Below are 11,365 nucleotides of genomic sequence, written 5' to 3'. Positions count from 1 at the left end.
ATACCTCTATTTTCTTGCCCCGTTTAGTAGTAAACAAAGAACATTCAAGAAATTATAAAACTATATGCCCACAACTCCCATTGACCGTTGTTAATTGTTTAACACACGATCAAGAGATTTAGATATTATGTGCTAAAGGAGTCTGATCTCCCCCCCCCCTCCTTTTACTATATGTAAAATATACTCGAAAATCAGTCATTTGCACTTGGAGATAATTTGTTAGAGGTGGTTTGTGCAAAAATTAGTGTTTTAATACCCAATTTGTAGCAAAAAATGTAAACTATATTAATAGTTATTATCAATTTTGTGTTAAGTCAAGTTTATATACATTTGTAGGATACAATATTTATCCATTGAAGTTCGAACATTTCCCATTATCATTCAAACAATACCAATTTTTATGCAATAATATAAAGCATGTATCATGTTAATTAAAAACTATAGCAATAGGGCAAAACAAGAATGTTTATACTAGATTTTTAAAGCGTACAATACTATTTCGTGTTATTTACGCATATTACTATTAACAAATTTACTTAATAATCAAAATTAACAAAGTTTTTAAACTATCCCGTCTTACCCTGTGTGTTTTTGAATTTGTACTAATTCGTGGTATCACCCAAAGCCGTTACGTATTTTGAATTTGGGAAATATTCGCTTACTTTTCTCGTCTATGTAAAATTACTTGGAAAATATGCTGTTTAAAATACAAACTGAATATTTGCTTTAGTTGATAAAAAATGCTAACTGCAAACTATATTCTTTGTCTTTTCTTAACAAAATAGAATAATACTGAGTCAAGTGTATTAATGAAGTGATTCTGTTGTTTATTTCATTAATGGTAATTATCGGCACAGCATGATGTCTGACGTATTCGGACATAGCGACGCCAACAGTACTGATTATAGAAATATGTGCTTTAAAACGTTGCAGAATGTGTTTAGTAATATTTTGCAATGGAACGTTTTTCAGCCGGTATACGTATTTATTAGAGCTCGTATTGTATTTGTTCCGACCTACTTGCGCATGCTGCGCAGTAGCGTATCGGCGCATGCGCAATAGCGCCCGATACAAATATTTCAGTCGGAACGAATATATCACGACACCGGTATTGTATTGAATGATTGAATGTATACCTTGCTTTATCATCGCGTGCCCGGAAACGACAGTCGTTAAACACTGGTGTATTTTTAAGGGATTTTTTAGTATGTAGGCTATAGCTGATAGTTTGGACAACCCATTAGTGACCACTGGTTTGGAGCAATTGCCATTAATTGTAGCAGCGACGAGCCTTGAATCAATTACCTCTGAGTTAGAGGCAGGCACGCTAAACACTTTGACATGGTGCCAAACATTACCCACATTTACGCTCACAAGTTATTTTGCTATCTCAGGAGCGTATATATATATATATGAAATGGTATACAATACCATTGTCAATAATAGGTGCATTCACTGTGTTAAACGGTCTAGAGTCTAGACTCTATAGAAGGGGTTTCTATATGCGTTCTATTTCGACTGCGGGATTAGAGCAATGAAGTAAACGCAAGTGTCTTGCTCAAGACAACGCTCACAATTAATGGTGGCAATCCTGCTTGTTGAGCAGCTATCGTTCTTTGCGTTAGGAATTTTAAACGTGGTTCGCTTTTGTGCTCGTGTAAAACTTACGAAGCCTTTGTCTATTATACTCTATACACAACTTTTTGAACATAGGTGCTCGTAACTCGAATCGGAGAGAGTTTAAGAACCCACCAGGCTGTGTGGAATTGGATGGTTAAAAAATTTCAAAATTCTGACATTATAGAATGTATAATGGGGCTGGGGAAATTGAGACGCGGGGTAAAGTGGGATTCTTTTTTAAATTTACAAACTCTATTTTATAGTAAATCAAAAAATGTTACAGCATTAAACATTATTCTTACAAGACTAAATAAAGCGAACGCCAAAGCCGATTACTGTTTTAAACGTTAAAAATTGCTGTTAAATGTAAACAGTATTTTTTCGATGGGTTAAAGAAGCGTAATAGGAGGGTTCTAGTTTTGAGTACTCGCTAAATCCAATAAAAACTCAACATTTTGCAGTTTGGGGGTTTGAACCATCAGTCGAGTATCGCGGTTGAATAAAAATGGACTAAAAATAATGAATGTACCTTGCTTTATTCTCGCATGGCCGAAAAACGACAGTCGTTCTAACATGGGTATTTATACACCTCGTGTCGGCTTATGAGTTATCATGTATATATGTTACTCTCTGGGTAATTATTTTATTTTGGATTTCTTTATTTTTTTGTGTGTTGTGCTGATAGTCTGGAGTCTGGACAACCCATGAGTGACCACTGGGTTGGAGCAATTGTCGTTAAGTGTGTTTCCCATTACCTCTTAGTTAGAGGCAGACGCACTAACCACTTTGCCGCGGCGCCGCTCTAAAATTTCGTACAGTTTGATTTCGTCTGATAATATTAGTTTTAGTTTGACGGAAAAAATAAGATAAGTACATGATAAAAATAGGCAAGACAATTGCCCAAAATTATGGCTGCAATAAGCACAATAATACAGGTTTTAAGTTTGTATATATAAAAAGTTTATGTGGTAAAGAAACTAGCACAGACAGTTAAATTAAAGAAACTAGCACAGACAGTCAGTTAAAAACAAGTGGATATAGACGGTGGGGAAACTATTTTTACCCAAAATAAATGGAGGGCGAAAATGGTGAAGGGATGAAGGAAAACTAGTCCATTTTCCAACGGTCCCTTCAGTTTCGGGTAAAATATAGCCCCCCCCGCTTCTCCATTAGTTTCCCTTCATCCCTCCTCCCATTACCCCACCGCTCCTCCACTTATTTTTTTGGTTAAAAATAGTTTCCCACCATCCTTACGCGCGAAGGGTTTAGGCAAGTACATTATTGTTTCTCTTCGTCCCTCCATTTTGCTTCCTTCCCCCTTTTAGTATTCAGTTCCATTTTTTTTGTTGTCCACTTGAAGATAAATTATGAGAAGTGGCTTATTTGAAAACATAAACTTTCGATTAATTCGCCTTTTTTTAATTATAAGTAACATTTATTGGATGCAATATTTATCAATTGATGTTCTGATAATACCAGTTTCTCATATAACACCATACTGAAGGTAACATGTTAATTACAATATTCCTGTTATTAATCAAAATACAAAAAGTATTTGAAGTATCTCACTTTACCCCGTCTGTTTAAGAAATAGCACCTGGTTTGCATATCGCTAAATAACTACTTGTGTGTATTATTATATTTCTATTAAGTGTAGTCTCACTCAAAAATAATCAAATATTTTGATATTTAAAATATGATGCAATATGTACTTGAGTATCCCATTTCACCCCACTCTATTGCATACTATTGGTAATGCAGAATAAACGTGTGGGAAACATTAGCGAAATAAAAGGGGGGTAAATAAAGAAAATTTACAGGTGAAAAACAATACAAGTCAAAAAGTAAAAAAAATTACCAAGGGTCTCATAAATGTTTTTCAAATATTAACCTTTTTTTATTTTATTTTAAAGATCCCTAATACCACAATTTTTACTAGTAGCCAGCTTTAAATTTTAAAACACTTTCTGGAAATGTAAAGTTTATAATTAAGTAATACTTATGCACTTTTATCAAAATTAGAATCGAAAATCACATTTCTTGATGAAAAAGATGTTGTAAAGCACGAGCAGCTTGTTAGAAACACATTTTCATCTACATGGAAAGGTAAATCCACTTAGTCAACTTGGCTCACCTTGATCAAAAATTGATACCATTAGTTTTACAAAATCAATTGGGAAGTGTGAAAGATTTAAATTATAAATCTGTCTCGGTATATCTAATTAATCACATACTGTTTGTTTTTATAACATAGTATAAATGTAACTCGGTATTAGCTAATAGTTGATTAAAGTCACCCTTACTTGTAGTTCAAGATTAGTTCTACTCTGATACAAAGTGCAGTAGGCTATGAACATTTTTATTTTATGAAATGTACTTGGTATTTCGCACCTTAATTGAATTAGTTGCTATCGGTAATGTGGTATTTTACTATTAATGTTAATGGTTTGTTTTTTAATAAACATATACAGTATTCATACGGGCATATTGTAGCTACCTGCTGTGTATTTTAGGTTTATGGAAGGGCAAAGAAGTTTTTATAAGGGAACATAATATTAAAAAAAGGAGCAAGGAAGAATTTTTTGACCAAGCAAGAATCATGCACATGCTACACCATGAAAATGTATTGAAGATACATGGAGTGGTATGTTAATATGAAATTGCTTGTTATTTAATATGTGACATGAATACATGAATTTAACTCATAAATCTTGCATAGCATGGCGATGAGAGTTGTTATAACACGAGTGTTCTGTTTCTCACAACTGGTGCTAGCTTATGAATTATCACTTACTTTGTGGATGATTATTTATTTTTATTTTTTTAATGTATGACCGACATTTATATATAAAGAACCACTGGGTAGGAGCAATTGCAGTAACACTTCCGAAGCCACACACTAGTAGCAGCCTCAAGCCTTAAACTTGTATTCTCTGAGCTGTAGGCAGGCACGCTACACTTCATACCATAGCAATATACCAATATATTCTAATGAAATTTCTGTCTATGGTTAAAACAATTTTGAGTAATTTTAATGTTAATAAAATAAGAATAGCTACTGAAATAATTAAAATTAAACGGAGCTGGTCAAAAAGTCAAGTACACGATATATGAAGCACTGGTTTGTCTGCAAAAAATAAGTATTTTGGCTTACTAAGGTATATATTGTGTAGATTTTATCAACTCCAATCTGTATAATCACTGAACACATATCATGTGGAGATTTAAAAAGTTACATCAAAGAGCACAAGTCACTAACTGATGTACAGTTGTTTACATTTGCAATCCAGGTATGTTATAATTTTTAAAACTTTGCGATCTATAAGATGCATTTAAGTTTTTCCTTTCTTTTTAAATTTGCAGTATACATGCCTCCATCATTTGAGATCAGCTCTAGTAAATGCTAAAGATATAACAAATGTGTGCTAAAAACCGCAAATCTTCACTTAGGTTGCTTCGGCAATGATTCATCTGGAGCAACACAAAGTTATTTATGGAAATTTACAAGCAACCAATGTATTGCTTGATGATACTGGAACGTGTAAACTAGCAGGTTTTGATGTTGCTCTCCATGCATCATCTGAAAAGTGCAACGTTTCAAGTAACTGGATTAACAAATCAGCAATCACTTTATTTATCTATCATAGATTGGCTAGTTAAATGTTACAGATAAGTGATTAGTGCATCGTTTTAATTTTATAATTTTGCACAATACAATTAAAGTTGAGAGAATAAATCAGGGTTGGACTTTTAACTTGTTGTTAGGTACTTTAGTTTTTTTGTTCGCTTATTTGTCCCTTATGATATGTCACAAATATATGCGTTAAAGATTATTAAATCTATGTGAGATACATGAGTATGCTTTTGTATCACTACATATAGCACTGTGGGAAAAGATAGGACACTTAAGAACATATTGCCCAATATTTTCAAATTCAAATAACATGACGTTTTTTGGGGATACCACAAATTAGTACTATCATTCCTTTATTAATTGCCAACAAATAAAAAAAAATATATTAAAACACACGTGGAGTTATAGTTGTTTAGAGATTCGCTCAATAGGTGTAATTATACAAATACGAAAACACACCGGGTAAAATGTGACAGTTTAAAATCATTGTTAATTTTGATCAATTGATAAATATTGTATTCTACAAACGCATACAAACTTGCAATAACAGACAATTGATAACAACTATAAATAATTAGTTCTGTAACATTATATTTGCGATTATCATTAATGGAGGTCCGTAAAAACTAAATTGAAAAAAGTCTTGTATGACAAAGTGTCCTATCTTTCCGCATTCTACTAAACTTAAATTTTCGGTAGTTGAGAGTTCTAGGTTGTATAGTTTGGTATAGCTGTTTTCTACAACCAATATAACTTTCATTTTTATTTGTTATTTTTTCCTTAAAGTAATTGTTTTTGTTTTTACGTATAGGTTAAAAAGTAAAGATTAAATGCATGTTTCCTCTCACAAATTTTTGTTTTTGCTAGATGTTAATTTTCCAATAAGATGGTCAGCACCAGAAGTGATATGTGGCATAATTTGCTCCAAGTCTGATGTATGGAGTTATGGGATTTTGTTGACTGAAATATTTTCACAAGGTGATCAACCTTTTTCAGGTTGGTTTCAGCAATACAAGATATTAGGTCTAAAATTGTAATGTGCCACATGCTTTATGTTAACACATAAAACTTTGTTGTTTATCAGTCATCATGGTGTCCAGTATTTTAAGGCGTGTCATTGTCACCCTTTGTGCATTTGTGTCCTTGGGCAAGACATTGGTTCTGATGAGCTGTCATAAATTCACCCACAAAGTTACATATGTGGTAACTTATAAGCGAGCATTGGGTGTATGAAATGAAACACCTGTATCAAACGACTATTAGTGCTTTCTCATGCTAGAACAATTAAGTTACATTATTCATTCATTGAAAAATAATGAATTGCATTATTGCATTTTAGGTTGTACTTGCAACGCGGTGTTGTCCATCATACAGAGAGCCAAGAGAGGTATAAAAATTACCAAAGATTTATTTCCGAATCCACTTCAACCATTCTCCGATATGTTATATGACCTCATGCTAAAATGCTGGAAAACTGAGCCAGATGAAAGACCTACATTTGAGTTCATTAAAGTGGGTTACAACTGACACAAAATATGAAATTGGTGTTTTTGTGTATAGTAGGGTGGGGGAAGATGGGACACTTTGTCAGACGAGACTTTTTTTTAATTTTCTTTTTACGGACCCACATTTAATGATAATCAGGAAAATAAGGTTACAGAATTATTTGACAGTATTATCACGACTTTATAAAACGCCCGTCAAAGCTGATTACTGTTTTTAAATATTAAAAAAAATATGTAAAATAGAAACAGTATACTTTGAACAGGTGAAAAAATGCGAAATAGTAACGTGCTATTTTTTAACACTCGCTAAATCATAGTAAAGCCGAAAATTTTTTTTAGTTTGCGTGTGCGAACGATTAAACTAGTTTCATAGCTTCATAAAACAACCTTGAATATTTCGTACAGTTTGATTTTGTCTCATAAAACTGGTTTTCGTTTTGTAAAAAAAACACTTAAATATAAGCATGAAGAAAATCGGCAGGGGTCGATATGACTTTAATTTGTGATAAAAACAACCAAAAAATGTCGGTTTAACGTTATATATATGAAGTTTACATGGCAAAGAAACTAGCACAGCCTGTTAAATTCGGTAGGTTAACTACAAGTTGCAGAATACTGCTAATGTAATTATATTTCAATTTCCCATCTTCCCCCACATTGTTGTTTTGTATATTTTCATTGCCAAATTTTTAAAGATTTGCTTTTAATTTAGTAATTTATACCTCAGGGGATATTTAACTATAAGATACTGATATGATAAAAAGACAATATTTTGAAAATATATTCGAAATTTGGTCATTTGCACTTGGTGATAATTTATGAGAAGTGGCTTGTGCCAAAAAACTAGTAGTAATACCCAATTTGTAGTAAAAATAAAAACTTTATCAACAGTTATAATCAATTTTCTGTTATTACAAGTTCATATACATTTGTAGGATACAATATTTATCCATTTAGTTCGAACAATACCCATTGTTGTTCAAACAATACCAATTGTTATGCAATAATATAATGTATGGGTAACATGTTAAAAACTATAGCAGTAGGGCAAGAAAAAGAATGTTTTGACTTAATTTTCAAAGCGTACAGTATTATTTCGTGTTATTTACGTATATTCCTATTGATAAATACACTTATTAATCAAAATTAATAATGATTTTAAACTGTCCCATCTTATCCTGTGTGTTTTCGAATTTGTAAAATTTCACCTGTTGTGCCGATCGCTAAATAACTCCTCGTGTGTTTTATTATATTTTATTTAATTGTTGTCAATTAATAAAGGAATGATAGTACTAATTCGTGGTATTAACCAAAAACCGTCATCTTTTTTGATTTTGAAAATATTTGGCAATATGTGCTTAAGTGTCCCATATTCCCCCATTGTACTATATATATAAAACAAATTTATATAAAGGTATAATTTTATGGTAGATACATTTGGAAGATTTTAAATTTGTTATCGAAGAATGTGGTGAAGAAGCGTTTCAGTTTGGAAAAACAATTTTGGTTGAGGTTGAAAACGTTTCAAATCATTTAATTCGGGATCAACTGCTTTACCAAGCTAAACCAAAAACAGGTTCTGCCTTTTTCTATGCTAAGTCATTATTATGTTTGTTTATTGTCTCATAAATGTTCTTGTTTGTAAACATATATAAATATAGTAAGTTTCTGATAAATGGTTTTAGGTTTCCTGTATTTTTGGTATATTTTTTGTAACTTACTTTATCCTCGTGTGGCCGGAAAACAACAGTCGTTATAACACGAGTGTTCTGTTTCATACACTTCGTGCCAGCTTTCGAGTTACCATTCATGTTACTTTGTGAGTGATTATTATTATTTTTTTTTCCTTTTTTTATGTGTGGCTAATAATTTGGACAACCCATTAGTGACCACCGGGTTTGAGCAGTTGCTAAGTGCTTTACCCTAGGACACATACGCCCACAATGGTAGCAGCGAAGAGCCTTGAACCCATTACATCTGGGTTAGATGCAGACGCGCTAACCAAGTGTGCCACGGCGCTGGGCAAAAAAACTAATAAAGATGTTAAAGATATATTATTATATTGGAAACATTCTAGTTCAGATGTTATGTAATTTGTTTGTATGGTAAACCTTAAATATAAATTAACAATACACAACCTTGCAATACCTGTGTTTTTCCAGAGTTGGGAGTAAACTTGGAAGATATAAAACTTGACAAAGATGATGTTACCTTAAACAAAGAGATTGGAATTGGTTATTTTGCAAATGTGTACAAAGGTATAATAATGTTTATTTTTTCTAATTATACTGCTTTGTCTCTGCAGATGCTGGACTTAAATCATATATAAAATCCGAATTAAATATTAATCTGCTTATTTATTTAACAATTCATAAAAGGAGGCATTTTATTTATGTTATGTTTTATAATGGTGGTTTTGTCTGGGACGCTGCTTTAGCGGCCAATCGCATGCCTGAATGCTGTAGTCTGTTATATTTTACACTGATTACTAGGGCTGTGGAATCTCCATTTTTTGTATACCCGTTGAGTTTTAACTGGTTAACCGATACAAGTGTAATCCTATAAAAGCGTCTTGTTTATCGCTTTTATATGTATTGCTTTCTTATTCGTATTTAAACCTGTTTTTAAGCACCTGTCGGCTAAATATATTGAGTGAATTGCAATTATGACACATATAATGAATGTGTGAAATTAATTGACAGGCTAAACAATCGCTATTATGATGCAATGAATCCAAGTGTGAATGCCTGATATTTCCGAATAAACATTCTGCTTGGCTGAGGAAAACATTTAGGTTGTCTAATAGACCAATATAATGTTGCAAAACTAGTTACCCTGCGGTATTAACAATCAAAATTGACGACATAATCGCCGTTGTAGGGCACGATCAAAGCCACAGCGTCCCTGCGCTCTCTGTCCTATCGCCAAGCACCAATCAATGAACGGGAACATGTGCCTTTCCTGTAAATTAGACAGATTTTAATATACGTGTATACCCTATGACGTCACAGTTCGATTAACGACTAACTTTCTGTTAGTGGTTAACCGAATAGGTTCGGTTAACCGGTTAATCGTTCTTTTTCACATCCCTACTCATTACAACTCAACTATAAAAATATGCAATTTAATAAAAGCTACATAAAAATGAATGACATCAAAATATACACTTGACTGTTACACCACATAAACGATAACTTGGTCAACAACTACTCGAAACGGCTTTTACTCAACAATAAAACCGTTCGTTCACAATCATATAATCTTTTTCCAACAAAGCAATAAAACAACCTTTAGCCAACACAGTACAACAAGAACTGCCCGATGCGCGACAGGGGACACGCAACAATAAACCAACGGCAACAAGGGAACACGAGGAATCATTAAAACAAGTACGGGAAACAAGTCGTCAGTTAAAGAACACAAATAGTGAGAGAAAACACAATGAAAAACTAACAGACAATTACAAATATTACGTAAACAACAATAAAAACAGTGCCAAACACACGAAATTACAATTACAATAATCTGTTTCATTTAGACAAAGCGATTGGTCTAGGGATGAACAATACAGAATCTGTGAAATCTTAATCCCTTTAGATTTGAATTTATTAACAGGATTCGGTATTCTAATAAATGACACCATCTCTTAAAGCAAATTAACAAATGTGTAAAAATAATATAATAATACAATCTGTTTATTAATTTAACAACCTCTAAAAAGAGTTATTTCAAATATAAGAATCTTTTTTCATTTCAACAGATCAATTATGTGATTGGTCTATACGAATTAATCTGATTACTAGTTCAATGTATTGTAAAAATAAAATATTTCATGTTTATAAACACAGGTAAATACCAAGGCAGTTTAGTTGCTGTTAAGAAATTTAAGAGAAACTCAATGACTTCCGAAGCTTTTTTGGATGAAGCAAAGATCATGAAAATGTTAAACCATAAAAATATTTTGAACATTATTGGGGTGGTATGCAAACAAATTGGTAATTTCATCTTAACAAACCAGTGTCTTACTAAATTAATGTGCAGTTTTTGTCTCCACCAATATGTATTGTTATGGAGTTCATGAATAAGGGAAGTCTTAAAGGGTTTTTACAAAGTTGGAAAGGAAGGGAATACAGTATGCCACAACTGTTTGATGTTGCAATCCAGGTAATTTTTTATTTAATAATTTTTAAAATAGTAGAATTATTATAACAGGTAAAGTATATGTGTATAAAGCATTTTGTGATACTTACCCTACTACAGTAAGCTTTAGCATACAATTTTAATACATTCTTGTGAGCATAATGCTTTTAATTGAAACTTTTCTTCTTCAGATTGCCTCAGCAATGAATTATCTTGATGAAATGAAAATCATTCACAGAGATTTACGTGCAGACAATGTATTAGTGGAAGAAAGTGCTTATTGCAATACATATATTTATAAAGTTGCAGACTTTGGATTGGCTTGTTATGCACCTACTGGAGAATATAAAGCGTTAAAGGTTAAAGGTTAGATTTTCCAGTTGTTAGCCAACTTGTTAAAAATCCAAACCGTTATTATTTTTTATTCAAACCATTATTATTTTTTTATTACCTTTTATATTATTTT

At 32.3% G+C, this 11,365-nt stretch overlaps 1 protein-coding gene across 1 annotated transcript; it reads left to right on the top strand.

Annotated features, from left to right (window-relative positions):
• The first annotated feature begins 3,375 nt into the window (after positions 1-3,375).
• Positions 3,376-10,347, top strand: LOC113474091 (tyrosine-protein kinase SRK3-like). The gene is made up of 11 exons (XM_026833664.1): positions 3,376-3,419; positions 3,614-3,726; positions 4,134-4,264; positions 4,794-4,910; positions 5,071-5,221; positions 6,122-6,250; positions 6,594-6,766; positions 8,191-8,335; positions 8,922-9,017; positions 10,054-10,185; positions 10,298-10,347. Exons 1-11 carry the CDS (start codon positions 3,376-3,378, stop codon positions 10,345-10,347), a joined length of 1,281 nt encoding a protein of 426 aa, XP_026689465.1.
• The last annotated feature ends 1,018 nt before the right edge of the window (positions 10,348-11,365 follow it).

Source organism: Ciona intestinalis, chromosome 3 (genome assembly GCF_000224145.3).
Source record: "Ciona intestinalis chromosome 3, KH, whole genome shotgun sequence".
NCBI classification, from domain to species: Eukaryota; Metazoa; Chordata; class Ascidiacea; order Phlebobranchia; family Cionidae; genus Ciona; species Ciona intestinalis.
This window is presented reverse-complemented; position numbering and strand designations above follow the sequence as displayed.

What these genes read in the sequence shown, in the direction of transcription:
- LOC113474091 (XM_026833664.1), top strand. Translation starts at nt 3,376, where the DNA reads ATGCAGAATAAACGTGTGGGAAACATTAGCGAAATAAAAGGGGG. An exon ending in TGTTTACATTTGCAATCCAG is followed by an intron (nt 4,911 to 5,070) that starts GTATGTTATAAT and finishes ATCTTCACTTAG; the next exon opens with GTTGCTTCGGCAATGATTCA. An exon ending in TGAAAAGTGCAACGTTTCAA is followed by an intron (nt 5,222 to 6,121) that starts GTAACTGGATTA and finishes TGTTTTTGCTAG; the next exon opens with ATGTTAATTTTCCAATAAGA.